The 17,284-nt window shown below is 45.9% G+C and overlaps 1 protein-coding gene across 8 annotated transcripts in view; it reads left to right on the forward strand.

Annotated features, from left to right (window-relative positions):
* utrn (utrophin) overlaps positions 1-17,284 on the forward strand; it is a 314,619-nt gene that overhangs the window by 200,363 nt on the left and 96,972 nt on the right. For all 8 annotated transcript variants that reach the window (XM_055885258.1, XM_055885257.1, XM_055885262.1 and 5 more), the window contains one exon: positions 15,383-15,555. In XM_055885258.1, coding sequence (XP_055741233.1) covers positions 15,383-15,555 — 173 coding nt within the window. The remainder of the gene's footprint in view (positions 1-15,382; positions 15,556-17,284) is intronic.

Raw genomic sequence — 17,284 nt, forward strand, 5'->3', positions numbered from 1 at the left:
TTGGGCTGGAGGTAAACAGGAACTGACACTGGAGCTGAACGACAGAGAGAGGAAGTGGGAGAGGGAACGAGGCAGGCTTTGCTTTGAAGGTGGCTGGGTTTGAGTTGAGAGCACTGAAATCCCATATGGGAGAGGAATAGTATGGAGGGTATGTGGGGAGACTCTGTGTGTGTATATGGTATACAGCAGGTATTAAAAAAACGTGATTCACTTTTTTAAATAAAATATATATATATATATATATATAATTTTTTTCTTCACATTTTCAAACAGTCCATTTATGTTTTTCAACGGGGCAATACATTTGGGTGAGGTTTTTTCTCGCCCGAGTAGCCTCGTTTCACTGCCAAAAATAAAATTAAACCATCTAGTGTTCAGCGAAAAATCAACACAATGTCAAATACAGTTAGCCTAGTCAAATAATTAACATCCAATCACATTAACCGTTACTCTCTCGCGGGAAACCTTCTCTCTTGCGCAGACAGTTAGAAACAAAACGTGACAATTTGAAAAATAATCCACGGGAGTTTTTTGAGCGAGAATAAAGATGACTTTTGAGTAGTAAGACGTATAAAAGCAACAGATACCATTATTAAGAAGGGGCTAGAAGCGTCTTATATGGTGAGCTACCGATTGGCTAGGACAGGCAAGCCCCATACTATTGTGGAGGACTTAATTCTTCCTCCTGTCATGGATATGGCTGGGACAATGCTGGGGGAAAAGTTTTTAAAAAACTATACAGACAATGGCTTCATCAAACAACACTGTTCCACGATACATCAGTGACATGGCAGGAGCTGTTTTGAAACAATTACTGCTTCACCTACAAGCCAGTAAATTCTATGCGTTACAGCTGGATGAGTCAACAGACGTGGCGGTCCTGGCACAGCTCCTGGTATATGTCCGTTACGTTTATGGGGGGTCAATTAAGGAAGACATGCTCTTCTGCAAACCACTGGAAACCAGGACAACAGGAGAGTATATTTTTAAAGTACTGGACAGCTTTGTGACATCAAATGAACTTTGGTGGTCAAGATGTGTTGGTATCTGTACTGATGGTGCAAAGGCCATGACAGGGAGACATAGTGGAGTGGTAACACGCGTGCAAGCAGTTGCTCCCGACGGCACTTGGGTACACTGCAGCATCCACCGAGAGGCTCTTGCTGCCAAGGGAATGCCTGACAGCTTGAAAGACGTTTTTGACACTACAGTGAAAATGGTTAACTTTGTTAAAGCAAGGCCCCTGAACTCTCGTGTATTTTCTGCACTATGCAATGATATGGGGAGCGACCATGTAACGCTTTTACAACATACAGAAGTGCGCTGGTTATCAAGGGGCCAAGTATTGACACGTTTTTTAAAATTGAGAGACGAGCTTAAAGTTTTCTTTACTGACCTTCATTTTCACTTGGCTGACCACTTGCATGATGATTTCTCACACGACTGGCCTATCTGGGTGATGTTTTTTCTCACCTGAATGATCTGAATCTAGGATTACAGGGACTCTCCGCAACAATATTAAATGTGCGGGACAAAACTGAGGCTATGATTAAGAAATTGGAGCTCTTCTCTGTCTGCATTAACAAGGACAACACACAGGTCTTTCCATCATTGTATGATTTTTTGTGTGCAAATGAACTCAAGCTTATGTAAATGTCAAATGTGACATAGCGAAGCACCTGAGTGAGCTGGGTGCGCAATTACGCAGGTACTTTCCCGAAACGGACGACACCACAACTGGATTTGTTATCCCTTTCATGCCCTGCCTCCAGTCTACTTACCGATATCTGAACAAGAGAGCCTCATCGAAATTGAAACAAGTGGTTCTGTGAAAATTTTATTTAATCAGAAGCCACTGCCTGATTTCTGGATTGGGCTGCGCTCAGAGTATCCTGCTTTGGCAAATCGCGCTGTTAAGACACTGGTGCCCTTCGCAACCACGTACCTATGTGAGAGTGGATTCTCGGCCCTCACTAGCATGGAAACTAAATACAGGCACAGACTGTGTGTGGAAAATGATTTAAGACTGAGACTCTCTCCAACACAACCCAACATTGCAGAGTTATGTGCATCCTTTCAAGCACACCCTTCTCATTAACCTGTGGTGAGTTATTCACCATTTTAGATGGACAAATAAGGTTTTACATGTAAGATGGCTAAATAGAGCAACATAATTGATTATTATATTATTATTTGTGCCCTGGTCCTGTAAGATGTATCATATAGTGTGTGTGGCAGGCAAAAAACAACATTTGAGAGTGCGCTGACCCTGGTGCTAGAGGGGGTACCCAGCTGGAGGTTGAATGTTTGAAGGGGTACGGGACTATAAAAAGTTTGGGAACCCCTGGTATAGAGTATACTCTTAATTTGTGTCTGTGTATCACATCTGCAAATGAGCCCCAACTCACTAAATGAGCCGTAACACAACAGACCTTTAGCTGGTGCTGCTTGTGTGTGTTCCCACCACATGCTTGTGTGGACACTGTCTAGCTGAGGAAGTGAACATTTCACCTCCTGTCGTAAGTGCATATCCCAAATGTCTACTAAAGCACCAAGCCACCACAACGCTCCACCATAATCAATAGCTGATTATCAGTGTGGATTATCAGTCAGCAACAGCGCGTGGAACCACAGGTCCAAATCAATTTCAATTTCCCTATTAAAGACAGCCTGGATGTATTCAGACACATCTCACCCTGGGGAGAGTTTGCTTTAGGCTGTTTAGCCACACAGAGACTGTAGATTCATGGCTCATTCTGTGGTTGATTGATTGACCCTTAGGACATTGTTAGTGATTGGCTCCATGACCACTGGCGCCTATTGTCTTTTATAATGGCCCTATTGCCTTGGCGTTGTAGGTTGTCTGCTGTCGGTGATGTAATCTGACCATAGAATAAGATGGAATAGGTCCTTTCTGAGCTGGATTGGGTTTTAGGTTCTCAGAGTTGTTGGACATGTATTTTCTCTTAAATGACTGTTTTTATTCATGCGATGACATCTCACACATCATTATTTGTTTGATTGTCAGGGTCCCAATTCTTTGTTTTGTCTGGCTGTGCAAGGCAGCTTGTTTGAGAAATTGAATGTTGAATGTGTTTGGTTAAATGTACGATACTGTAATTTACTGAAGAAATCTCCTATGCATCTGCATGGGTCTGCCAGATGTCCATGATGCAACCAATGCATTTCTTTCCAATGTGCTTAGTTACTGCTGCAACGATGTCAATGCAGTTCCATCTGTCCATCGATCTGTCTGATCTCTTCAGGATTCACCATCCATCCATCCACCTTCTATCAGTTCTTATTCATGTGTAGCTCTGTGAAGGAAGGCAGAGCTGAGTGTGTTAGCCTGTTATTATTCATGTGTAGCTCTGTGAAGGAAGGCAGAGCTGAGTGTGTTAGCCTGTTATTATTCATGTGTAGCTCTGTGAAGGAAGACAGAGCTGAGTGTGTTAGCCTGTTGTTATTCATGTGTAGCTCTGTGAAGGAAGGCAGAGCTGAGTGTGTGTTAGCCTGTTGTTATTCATGTGTAGCTCTGTGAAGGAAGGCAGAGCTGAGTGTGTTAGCCTGTTGTTATTCATGTGTAGCTCTGTGAAGGAAGGCAGAGCTGAGTGTGTTAGCCTGTTGTTATTCATGTGTAGCTCTGTGAAGGAAGACAGAGCTGAGTGTGTGTTAGCCTGTTATTCATGTGTAGCTCTGTGAAGGAAGGCAGAGCTGAGTGTGTTAGCCTGTTGTTATTCATGTGTAGCTCTGTGAAGGAAGGCAGAGCTGAGTGTGTTAGCCTGTTATTCATGTGTAGCTCTGTGAAGGAAGGCAGAGCTGAGTGTGTTAGCCTGTTGTTATTCATGTGTAGCTCTGTGAAGGAAGGCAGAGCTGAGTGTGTGTTAGCCTGTTGTTATTCATGTGTAGCTCTGTGAAGGAAGGCAGAGCTGAGTGTGTTAGCCTGTTATTCATGTGTAGCTCTGTGAAGGAAGGCAGAGCTGAGTGTGTTAGCCTGTTGTTATTCATGTGTAGCTCTGTGAAGGAAGGCAGAGCTGAGTGTGTTAGCCTGTTATTCATGTGTAGCTCTGTGAAGGAAGGCAGAGCTGAGTGTGTTAGCCTGTTGTTATTCATGTGTAGCTCTGTGAAGGAAGGCAGAGCTGAGTGTGTTAGCCTGTTATTCATGTGTAGCTCTGTGAAGGAAGGCAGAGCTGAGTGTGTTAGCCTGTTGTTATTCATGTGTAGCTCTGTGAAGGAAGGCAGAGCTGAGTGTGTGTTAGCCTGTTGTTATTCATGTGTAGCTCTGTGAAGGAAGGCAGAGCTGAGTGTGTTAGCCTGTTGTTATTCATGTGTAGCTCTGTGAAGGAAGGCAGAGCTGAGTGTGTTAGCCTGTTATTCATGTGTAGCTCTGTGAAGGAAGGCAGAGCTGAGTGTGTTAGCCTGTTGTTATTCATGTGTAGCTCTGTGAAGGAAGGCAGAGCTGAGTGTGTTAGCCTGTTGTTATTCATGTGTAGCTCTGTGAAGGAAGGCAGAGCTGAGTGTGTTAGCCTGTTATTCATGTGTAGCTCTGTGAAGGAAGGCAGAGCTGAGTGTGTTAGCCTGTTGTTATTCATGTGTAGCTCTGTGAAGGAAGGCAGAGCTGAGTGTGTTAGCCTGTTGTTATTCATGTGTAGCTCTGTGAAGGAAGGCAGAGCTGAGTGTGTTAGCCTGTTGTTATTCATGTGTAGCTCTGTGAAGGAAGGCAGAGCTGAGTGTGTTAGCCTGTTATTCATGTGTAGCTCTGTGAAGGAAGGCAGAGCTGAGTGTGTGTTAGCCTGTTGTTATTCATGTGTAGCTCTGTGAAGGAAGGCAGAGCTGAGTGTGTTAGCCTGTTGTTATTCATGTGTAGCTCTGTGAAGGAAGGCAGAGCTGAGTGTGTTAGCCTGTTATTCATGTGTAGCTCTGTGAAGGAAGGCAGAGCTGAGTGTGTTAGCCTGTTATTCATGTGTAGCTCTGTGAAGGAAGACAGAGCTGAGTGTGTTAGCCTGTTGTTATTCATGTGTAGCTCTGTGAAGGAAGGCAGAGCTGAGTGTGTTAGCCTGTTATTCATGTGTAGCTCTGTGAAGGAAGGCAGAGCTGAGTGTGTTAGCCTGTTATTCATGTGTAGCTCTGTGAAGGAAGACAGAGCTGAGTGTGTTAGCCTGTTGTTATTCATGTGTAGCTCTGTGAAGGAAGGCAGAGCTGAGTGTGTTAGCCTGTTGTTATTCATGTGTAGCTCTGTGAAGGAAGACAGAGCTGAGTGTGTTAGCCTGTTATTCATGGGTAGCTCTGTGAAGGAAGACAGAGCTGAGTGTGTGTTAGCCTGTTATTCATGTGTAGCTCTGTGAAGGAAGACAGAGCTGAGTGTGTGTTAGCCTGTTGAAACTGGTGCCTTTCTATTCTGGTGCCCTTTCTGTGCAGAGTATAGCTGTAACTTCCTCTGACACTCACGTGGGGCTGATTTGGCCACTAGGGAGATTGTTTTCAGAGTTTTGCAGTTGAGGACACACACATGCGTACACACACACAATCTCTCGTTAGCACACACACACATCTCTCAACAGGGCGCTGTCCCTATAACAGGAAGTGGTGCTTTGGGAATAACCCTGGGCACAGGAAATGACTTCGTTGGAAGTGTCCTGGGGAGAGGCTGAGTGGGAATGAGTGGGGAATTCATGATTCCTCTTTCAGATAGCTGTTCCTCTAGGATATTATCGAGTTCCTTCACGGCCTTCTGTACTGAATACACTACAGTTTGGCCTTGAGGTCCTCAGCTGTTCTTGTGGTGTGGTCTCTCTGTCTCTGTCTGTGTGTGCTTGTGTGAGAGTGTGTGTGTGAGAGTATGTCTGTGTGCACATGCTTGCTTGCAAGTGTGTATTTCTGTGTCTGGAGTATCTGCATCAAAGATTGGGAAAGGGGGATACCTAGTCAGTTGTACAACTGAAAGACTTCAACTGGAATTAAGAAAAAGAAAGAGAAAGACAGGGAGAGAGAAAGACAGGGAGAGAGAAAGACAGGGAGAGAGAAAGTTATCTAGGTCAGGAAGAAAGTCTACCAGAGAGCAAAAGGGAAGAAAGTGTGAGAAAATATATTTTTTATTTAACCATTATTTAACTAGGCAAGTCAGTTAAGAACAAATTCTTATTTACAATGACAGCCTACTGGGGAACAGTGGGTTAACTGCCTTGTTCAGGGGCAGAACGACAGATTTTTACATTGTCAGCTCGGGGATTCGATCCAGCAACCTTTTGGTTACTGGCCCAGTGCTCTAACTACTAGGCTACCTGCCGCCCCGAATGATATACATGAGAGAGAGAGATGGAAAGGTAGAGAGAAGGATGGTGACCGTCGTTTGACTTGTTGTCTTTGGAATATCACAGTAGTGTTTACACAGTCAACCTTTTCAAGGCTTCTGTAAGCACAGAATAACCTTGCTAAGTTCTAGAATGTGTGAAGAATAATGTTTGTGCTCTCCCACTCTGATGACAGAACGCAATACATTCCTATACACTCAACACACACATTCCAGACATTATTACACTCACCTTGAGTTTGTTACTTCTCGGGAGAGAACCACATCGACTGTGGAGGAGGACTGTAGGTCCTGTTGTGAGTGTCCTCTAAACACCTTGTTAAGTGAAGCCACACTCATTTTGAAACCCACTCGCTCTCCTCCTTCACGTACTCTCACTCTCCTCTCCCTTTAGCATTCGTCTCCCTCTTCCCTTGTTCTCTCTCTCTCCCTCTCTCTCCTCTCTCTCCTCTCTCCCCTCTCTCTCTCTCTCTCTCTCTCTCTCTCTCTCTCTCTCTCTCTCTCTCTCTCTCTACCTCTCCTGTTGATCATTTTGTGAGACCAGCTAGGTCTTTGCACCTCATTGAGGTTGATTTAGGTTTGAGCCCATCGAAGGGCAAAAGCAACTTTCCAGAGGCCAGGTGTGTGTGTCCACACTAACATGTGTGTGTGCCTTTGTGTCTATCTTATGCTCCCTGTTCTTTACCTCCTGTCAGTGAGAGCAAGTGTTTAGATAAGCCTTTTACGTGTCCTCACCGTAAGCTCTCTACCTCTACCCTTCTCTCTCTTTCTCTCTCTGTTTTCTCTCTCTTTCCTCTCCTCCATATTCCTTAGTTCCCATGGTTTTAGTGGGTGCGGATCAGATCCCAGATTTCCATTGAAGCTCCTCAGCCCTCCGTCCTCTCTGATCCAGACAGGGAATTACAGGCAGATGTGCCTCAGTCTTTTAAGCCACACAGTATGGCCTCCCTCTCTCTTTCATTCTCTCTCTCTTTCTCTCTCTCCCTCCATCTCTCTCAGCCCTAGTCAATAGCTCTGCATCTTCCCTCTGTAATGGTCCTAATCCAATTAGCTGTTGTAATGTTGCCCAACTTTTACCTCCTGCTTCCTCAAAGCTGTGCTGCTGTGTATGTGTGTGTGTTTACCCCTGGTGTTTGCCTCTGTGTGAGTGTTTTTTATTTTTACAGCCACTTAAAGACATGGGTTGTATCAAACCCCAGGGAAAGTCATAATCGTCCAACACATTCTCCCCCCTAAGGCTTCTTCCAGTGGATTTCCTCACAGTTGTTGTTGAAATTGTCTCGCTCGCATGTTGGACTTGCTAATTTCCCGCCGTTTAATCGACTTGGACTTGCATCTCAAAAACACACAGGGCGCATATTCATGTCTGCATACATAGTGCCTCATCAGAAGTGCTGTTACAGGAGAAAATTGCGTATGTTAATATTTTTATTAAGTATAGCACACTTCAAAGGCTTCTCCTCATGAATATTCGGGATTGTATTATTGTTATTTTTTTCCCCTTCGGCAGCCATCTGATGTGTCTACATGTGATGCACACACCGTATATCTGTTGGTTGTCTCTGTCTCGGTAGGCCTACACACAGAGCCAGGTATAGACCTGACGTATCTGTATGGTTGTCTCTGTCTCTGTAGACCTACACACAGAGCCAGGTATAGACCTAACGTATCTGTATGGTTGTCTCTGTCTCTGTAGACCTACACACAGAGCCAGGTATAGACCTGACGTATCTGTATGGTTGTCTCTGTCTCTGTAGGCCTACACACAGATCCAGGTATAGACCTGACGTATCTGTATGGTTGTCTCTGTCTCTGTAGGCCTACACACAGATCCAGGTATAGACCTAACGTATCTGTATGGTTGTCTCTGTCTCTGTAGGCCTACACACAGTGCCAGGTATAGACCTAACGTATCTGTATGGTTGTCTCTGTCTCTGTAGGCCTACACACAGATCCAGGTATAGACCTAACGTATCTGTATGGTTGTCTCTGTAGGCCTACACACAGATCCAGGTATAGACCTAACGTATCTGTATGGTTGTCTCTGTCTCTGTAGGCCTACACACAGATCCAGGTATAGACCTAACGTATCTGTATGGTTGTCTCTGTCTCTGTAGGCCTACACACAGAGCCAGGTATAGACCTAACGTATCTGTATGGTTGTCTCTGTAGGCCTACACACAGAGCCAGGTATAGACCTGACGTATCTGTATGGTTTTAGTTTCAAAGCTACACCCCCTAGTCCCTTCTTTTCTTTCTTTTCTTGTTCCTCCTCTCCATTCACGTGAGAGCCACATGTTTTCACCATCCCAACTCTGACAGGTAGAGTGTTTTGCTAGTAAAGTGCTGCATTACTTAAACCTCTGACCTCTCTTTCTCTCCCTTCTCTCTTTCCACAACTCTCTCTTTTCTACTTCCTCTTCCCCCTCTCTTGATTTGGGCATTTCTCTCTGTCCACATGTTACCTCCGCTACATCTGCCCCTCTCTCACCCCCCTCCCACCATTCTCTCTCTGTGTATCAGTAGAGGCCTCAGGAAATGGGTGTGTGCTGAGTTAGTTTAGCGAGCGGAGTGGGACCTGTAAAGAGGGAGGGAGAGAGGAGAAAAGGAAGAGGAGGGGTGGAAAGGGAGGATGCTGATTAAAATAATGGAAAGAGCCGAGTCACTGGCCGGTGAAAAGGAGTGAAAGAGAGACCGAGAGGAAGGGACGGATAGCAGATTAGAGGTAAAGAAAACTGAGGGAGATAAAGAGAAAAAGTTGAACTCCAAAAGTTATACAAATCAGCGGGAAAAGAGGAAGAGAGAAGATAAAGACAAACTTCTACCATTTCCACCCTGCAAGGAGAACATACTGGACGGACTCCAGGATGTAGAGGCCAGCTTGCCAGACTCTTTCTCAGGATCATTACTCTGATCAGTGGCTTCTCTCCCTGGACACGTGGCCTAGGGCTCCAGAGGGGAAGGGGACATTCTTTCACTAACTGGCTCTGACTTGGCTGTGATTAGCAGGGTGTGAGAGAGGGAGTCCAGGCTGGGGTAGGGCGCTGGGGGCTGGTAGTAAAGCTAAGACGGCATGCCCCTGTTTCGCTCACACAGTGTAAGAGTGTGTGTAGGTGTGTGTGTGTGTGTGTTCCTCTGCAGTGTGTTAGCATTGCCTTGTTGAAAGAGGAAGGAGAGGTCGGCAGACCGTGTGCCTCTGTGTTTCTTCCTTGTTCCTGAGGCAGGCCCAGAGGGCTTTTTTATCTGGGTAATTGAGAACAAACACTCGGCCCTACCCCGGGCTGGAGTGTAAACAGCTTCCTTAGTGACGAGAAGCAGTGGAGGAGGAAAGTGAAGAAGGGAGGGAAAAAAAACATTAGGGAAGTTCAAGCAGAGGCTGGAATACTTCTTCAACCCTCAGCCCCTCAGACTTTCCACGTCAGTCTACAAACCTCTCTTGACAGGACTTGGATAGTTTCTTCCAGACCTCTACACATGACCTCTGGAATTCTATACCAGCTGAAGGACTTATTCCCCAGCCTATAGACCTCCTCAGGCAGCCTCTTACCTCCTACCTCCAGGAGCTCCAGCCTCAGCCCAGCTCTCGGGACGTCCAACCCCAGGCTTGAGGCATGACAGCAGGCTAGCCCTGGCCCCCTTCTCAGCCTCTGTTCCATCAAAGAGGATGCTTCTACCATGTAGCCTAGTAGGGCGAAAACACACACTGACACACACACACAGGCAACGAAGGGTGTGTGAAGTGTGTATGTCGCCGGGTTGGAGAGCACGAATTGGATTTGACCTTGTTTTGAGCACTGGATTTAATTGTATTTGGAGAACTGGATTCAACAATATTTGGATTGGATTTGACCGTGTTTTGAGTACTGACCTTGACTGTGTTTTGAGAGCTGGTTTTGACCGTAACCAAACCCGCGCGACTCCTCGGTGCCCTTTGCCCTCTGTGACCTCAGAGACGATGTAGAGGGGAGAGGGAGGAGACTAATCCTGGAGCCGAAGATGATTGGCTTGAACTTCAGCTTGCAGGAGCTGCTCAGGAAATTTGAAGAGGTAGATTTGAGATGTTTGACATCTATTTGAGCTCCCGTTGAGACAAACTGAAAGGTTGTTTATTTTTGATGCCACAGATGAGAACCCAGCTTCAAACTAAATCACTGTAGTCAAACACGTGAAGGTCAGCTCACCTGTTACTGTCAGCCAGAGACCTTCACTTCTCTTCTAGCTGGAGACTCTGCTGACATTTACTGTCTCTCCGTTCTCTCCATCTCCCTCTCTCCTTCTCAGTCTATGTAGTATCAGGTGAAGAAGTCTGCTGAGTGAGTCTGAGGTTTATGAAGTATGAGGAGTAATTATTGAACTCATTAAAGCTTTTTATTCTGGTAGCTGCGTTATTAGAGTGCCCAGGGCGTGGAGGGGTACAGCCAGAGTCTGCAGGGGAACACATAGGGAGACTGAGATTCTTAAAGTGCTTTACTCTCGGACGTCTGAAACGCTGTAGTGTTGTATTATTCAGGTTTTGCCACTTTGTGCGTTCAAGGTGCATGAGTGTGTCCAGTATTTGTTTACCAAAGCTGCTTGTTGATGTGCCACGGTAACCTAACTTTAGTTTCTTATTCTCTGTGTGTGTGTGTGTGTGTGTGTGTGTGTGTGTGTGTGTGTGTGTGTGTGTGTGTGTGTGTGTGTGTGTGTGTGTGTGTGTGTGTGTGTGTGTGATAATATATTTGTCCTATTTCACACATGTACAAGTGTGTATTAATACGCATGTGTGATTTGGAAATGTTTTTTTTGTTGCATATCCCAACTGTCCCTGAGACACCCTCAGAGAGTGGGGTCACAGCCGTTATCAGCTGTCCCCGAGACACCCTCAGAGAGTGGGGTCACAGCCGTTATCAGCTGTCCCCGACACACCCTCAGAGAGTGGGGTCACAGCCGTTATCAGCTGTCCCCGAGACACCCTCAGAGAGTGAGGTCACAGCCGTTATCAGCTGTCCCCGAGACACCCCCAGAGAGTGGGGTCACAGCCGTTATCAGCTGTCCCCGAGACACCCTCAGAGAGTGGGGTCACAGCCGTTATCAGCTGTCCCCGAGACACCCTCAGAGAGTGGGGTCACAGCCGTTATCAGCTGTCCCCGAGACACCCTCAGAGAGTGGGGTCACAGCCGTTATCAGCTGTCCCCGAGACACCCTCAGAGAGTAGGGTCACAGCCGTTATCAGCTGTCCCCGAGACACCCTCAGAGAGTGGGGTCACAGCCGTTATCAGCTGTCCCCGAGACACCCTCAGAGAGTGGGGTCACAGCCGTTATCAGCTGTCCCCGAGACACCCTCAGAGAGTGAGGTCACAGCCGTTATCAGCTGTCCCCGAGACACCCCCAGAGAGTGGGGTCACAGCCGTTATCAGCTGTCCCCGAGACACCCCCAGAGAGTGGGGTCACAGCCATTATCAGCTGTCCCCGAGACACCCCCAGAGAGTGGGGTCACAGCCGTTATCAGCTGTCCCCGAGACACCCCCAGAGAGTGGGGTCACAGCCGTTATCAGCTGTCCCCGAGACACCCTCAGAGAGTGGGGTCACAGCCGTTATCAGCTGTCCCCGAGACACCCTCAGAGAGTGGGGTCACAGCCGTTATCAGCTGTCCCCGAGACACCCTCAGAGAGTGGGGTCACAGCCGTTATCAGCTGTCCCCGAGACACCCTCAGAGAGTGGGGTCACAGCCGTTATCAGCTGTCCCCGAGACACCCTCAGAGAGTGGGGTCACAGCCGTTATCAGCTGTCCCCGAGACACCCTCAGAGAGTGGGGTCACAGCCGTTATCAGCTGTCCCCGAGACACCCTCAGAGAGTGGGGTCACAGCCGTTATCAGCTGTCCCCGAGACACCCTCAGAGAGTGGGGTCACAGCCGTTATCAGCTGTCCCCGACACACCCTCAGAGAGTGGGGTCACAGCCGTTATCAGCTGTCCCCGACACACCCTCAGAGAGTGGGGTCACAGCCGTTATCAGCTGTCCCCGACACACCCTCAGAGAGTGGGGTCACAGCCGTTATCAGCTGTCCCCGAGACACCCTCAGAGAGTGGGGTCACAGCCGTTATCAGCTGTCCCCGACACACCCTCAGAGAGTGGGGTCACAGCCGTTATCAGCTGTCCCCGAGACACCCTCAGAGAGTGGGGTCACAGCCAAGGGCACATCGAAAGATATTTCACCTTGTCTGAGATTCTAATTAGCGTCCTTTGGGTTACTGGCCCAGCGCTTCAACTGCTGGGCTACATGCCACCTGCACTGTGTTTGTCAGTCAGCCATTCCTCTGATAGGTACATTTCTAATGCCAGGTTCCTCTGCAAACCCAAATAGGTGGAACATTAGGCCCCCCGGGGACCGTATCTGTTGTCTGGGCTGCTCACATCCTGCCAGTCTTCCATTCATTACTGGGTGTGTGTCAGGGACAAAATCCATTATCCACTATCCTCATGCTGCTCTGCGTTAGAAGAGAAGAGGACGTGGCTTTGATAGAGGGTTGTGTGTGTGTGTGTGTGTGTGTGTGTGTGTGTGTGTGTGTGTGTCCTCGCCGTAGAAATTGCAGACATATGTGACCCTCATCTCCAGAGTCCTCACTAGAATAACGCTGTAAGGGCCGTGCTGGCGCTAAACCTGTTGATTGGAATCTAAATCAAACCAGTAAATAAAACATGGACTTATATGAATGACCACTGTCATGCAGCTGATGTGGCAGACCTGGCAGTACAGAGAAGTGTGTGTTCATGTTGTCTGTGTGTGTGTGTGTAGGCTACTGGTAGGTGTTTAGCCTGATATTGCTGTGTACCTAAGGCTAGGTAGAGGAATCATATTTGGCATTTCTCTCAAAGTATCCAATTACAGGGCAGCACTCAATCAATGACCAGACTATTTGATGCCACAAATATGTGTGTGTTTTTGCCAGAATGTATGTACACGTTCATGCATCACCTTTGTCACCACTTAATGAGAAGGAGCTTCCCCTGGAAGAAAATGTGTTCAAGAGGAAAAGCAGTTTGGGAATGAGCTAGAACCAATGATGTGTATAAGCCCTGGATGACTGGCAGGGCCGTTGTTTTGAAGCCACTGCACAGCCATTTTGCTACTTGTCCTCCATTATAAAAAGTATTTTGGAAGTTATACAAACGTATTTATTAATGTCTGCATTTGTTTTTGCCAAATACATTGTATTACAGACACCTTAATGCATACTTTTATATTATATTATGCAAACATAAACAACAGTAATATATTAAAACATATTCCTTAAAGTACTAATTTTACTGTCCCAACTACAACAAAAAAAGACTTGTAATTTTGTCCTTCTCCTGAGGAGTACCAACAGGGCAGCCGGTGGATTTAAAGCCTCTCATTGGCCAATGCATAGCATCAGCAATCCAGGGTTTATACACATCATTGTCTGGAACATATCCAACTGACTCACTGGCACAACATCTCTCTCTCACACACATACACACACTCACACTCATACACACACTCACACTCACACACATACACACACTCACACACTCACACTCACACTCACACACACTCACTCACACACACACACACACACACACTCACTCACACACACACACACACACACACACACTCACTCACACACACACACACACTCACACTCACACACACACTCACACTCACACTCACACACACATTGCCTCTCTCTCTCTCCCCCTCCCTCTCTGAAGTGTCTATCCTTATGACCTTCAGTCATTAGATTTGTGGTGGGGAGATAGTTGACTGTGATAGAGAGAGATTCACAGTAGAGCCCATTCACCCTTTATCCCTTCTTCCTAATAACTGACTTCCTTTCCTCAGGACCTTGCTATGTGAATGACAGGGGTTGCACGTTGGTATGGCAGACAGACAACCTACCATACTGTGTGACGTGTATACTGGCCTCTCTAAAAACATACTTCACCTAATGTCATGTTTTGTTGTCATGTGTTGTTGTCATGTGCAGACACCAGTCAGTGAAGTTGTGTTTTGCCTGCATTCTATTGGTTTCTAGCTCTGTATGAATTTCAGTTTGGCAGTATATGAGTCCACTGTGCGAGCTTTTTTTGTGTTTGTATCTCTGTGTGAGTGCTCAGGGTGTGTGTGTGTGTGTGTCTTTTATCTCCCCCACTTAAAATTGGCCCGCGCTCAGGGGAGTCCCAGCTCAGTGAGAAATGGAGCAGTTTTACTTGTCTAAAAATAAAGCATTTGAAAGGATCCTCCTCTTGTGTCAGTCTCCCTATGGTGGGCCACACACACACACACACACACACACGACAAGCCACAGTGGTGGTCTGTACTGATGGTGGTGGAAGAGTGGACGACAGGTTAGCCAGAGAGAAAAAGTTTCCAAATGAAACCAGGGGAACACTCACACATTCAAATACACACACCACACCCTCATCCAAATTCTTAATCTGTAGGGCCCACTCTCTGCCTTGCTTCAGGGCCCAGAGTCCCTCTCTGAGTCTCACACACACACACACTGACACACGCACACACCGGTCTCGTCTGGCATTGCGTAGCATACCGTTAGCTTACATTAGCGTTGTTCAGGGGAACATAGCGTATCATTAGCTTAGCTTACTTTCATGTAGCAGAACATAGAACTTCATAAGTACGGAGACCTGGGTCGCTTGGTTAGGGTGTGGAGGGGGTTTAGAATGAATTGTTTCTCGCTTGGGAGGCTGAGGAGTTTGGAAAGAGTTTATTTTCCCTGAGTCCGAAGTAGCTAGAGGACATTTGAAAGATGTCTAAAATGCACTGCCCTCTCTGTTTCGCTGGCTCTGCAATAGCACACACTCATCATGACCAGCTAGCACGTGTGATTCTCTCTCTCCATCCGTCTCTTTCTCTCGCTCTCTCTCTCTCTCTCTCTCTCTCTCTCTCTCTCTCTCTCCCTCCCTCCCCTCCTCCCCACCATCTTAAAGCTAATAGAAAGGGATTGATGTTTTGATTTGACTTGTTAATGTTGTGTATTGTATGTAACACAGTAATAACTGTACAACACGGTCTTGTTCAAAGTAAAACCTTTCTCTCCTTCTCTGTAGGATATCCAGGCGGAAATCGATGCCCATAATGATATCTATAAGAGTGTGGATGGGAACAGGCCCAGGATGGTCAAGGCCCTGGGGACTTCTGAGGAGGCTGTGTTTCTACAGCACCGACTGGACGACATGAACCAGCGCTGGAGTGACCTCAAAACCAAGTCGGCCAACATACGGTCAGTACTACTGTATAATATACTGACAACATACGGTCAGTACTACTGTATAATATACTGACAACATATGGTCAGTACTACTGTATAATATACTGACAACATGCAGTCAGTACTACTGTATAATATACTGACACCATTCAGTCAGTACTACTGTATAATATACTGACAACATTCAGTCAGTACTACTGTATAATATACTGACAACATTCAGTCAGTACTACTGTATAATATACTGACAACATTCAGTCAGTACTACTGCATAATATACTGACAACATTCAGTCAGTACTACCGCATAATATACTGACAACATTCAGTCAGTACTACTGTATAATATACTGACAACATGCAGTCAGTACTACTGTATAATATACTGACACCATTCAGTCAGTACTACTGCATAATATACTGACACCATTCAGTCAGTACTACTGTATAATATACTGACAACATGCAGTCAGTATTACTGTATAATATACTGACACCATTCAGTCAGTACTACTGTATAATATACTGACAACATTCAGTCAGTACTACTGTATAATATACTGACAACATTCAGTCAGTACTACTGTATAATATACTGACAACATTCAGTCAGTACTACTGTATAATATACTGACAACATTCAGTCAGTACTACTGCATAATATACTGACAACATTCAGTCAGTACTACTGCATAATATACTGACACCATTCAGTCAGTACTACTGTATAATATACTGACACCATTCAGTCAGTACTACTGTATAATATACTGACACCATTCAGTCAGTACTACTGTATAATATACTGACACCATTCAGTCAGTACTACTGTATAATATACTGACACCATTCAGTCAGTACTACTGTATAATATACTGACACCATTCAGTCAGTACTACTGTATAATATACTGACACCATTCAGTCAGTACTACTGTATAATATACTGACACCATTCAGTCAGTACTACTGTATAATATACTGACACCATTCAGTCAGTACTACTGTATAATATACTGACACCATTCAGTCAGTACCATAACATTAAACAACACATCTCTGCTAACACACAGTGCATTCGGAAAGTATTCAGACCCCTTGACTTTTTCCACATTTTGTTATGTTACCGCCTTATTCTAAAATTGATTAAATTGTTTTTTCCCTCATCAATCTACACACAATACCCCATAATGACAAAGCAAAAACTGTTTTTTAGAGATGTTGGGAAATTTCTAACAAATTAAAAATGGAAATATCACATTTACATACAGTTAGTATTTTCAGACTCTTTACTCAGCACTTTGTTGAAGCACCTTTGGCAGCGATTACAGCCTTGAGTCTTCTTGGGTATGACGCTACAAGCTTGGCACACCTATATTTGGGGAGTTTCTCCCATTCTTCTCTGCAGATCCTCTCATTCTTCTCTACAGATCCTCTCATGCTCTGTCAGGTTGGATGGGGAGTGTCGCTGCACAGCTATTTTCAGGTCTCTCCAGAGATGTTCAATCGGGTTCAAGTCCAGGCTCTCGCTGGGCCACTCAAAGACATTCAGAGACTTGTCCTGAAGCCACTCCTGCATTATTTTGGCTGTGTGCTTAGGGTCGTTGTCCTGTTGGAAGGTGAACCTTTGCCCCAGTCTGAGGTCCTGAGCGCTCTGGAGCAGGTTTTCATCAAGGATCTCTCTGTACTTTGCTCCGTTCATCTTTCCCTCGGCCCTGACTAGTCTCCCAGTCCCTGAAAAAC

This window comes from Salvelinus fontinalis, chromosome 27, assembly GCF_029448725.1.
Source record: "Salvelinus fontinalis isolate EN_2023a chromosome 27, ASM2944872v1, whole genome shotgun sequence".
Classification (NCBI taxonomy): Eukaryota; Metazoa; Chordata; class Actinopteri; order Salmoniformes; family Salmonidae; genus Salvelinus; species Salvelinus fontinalis.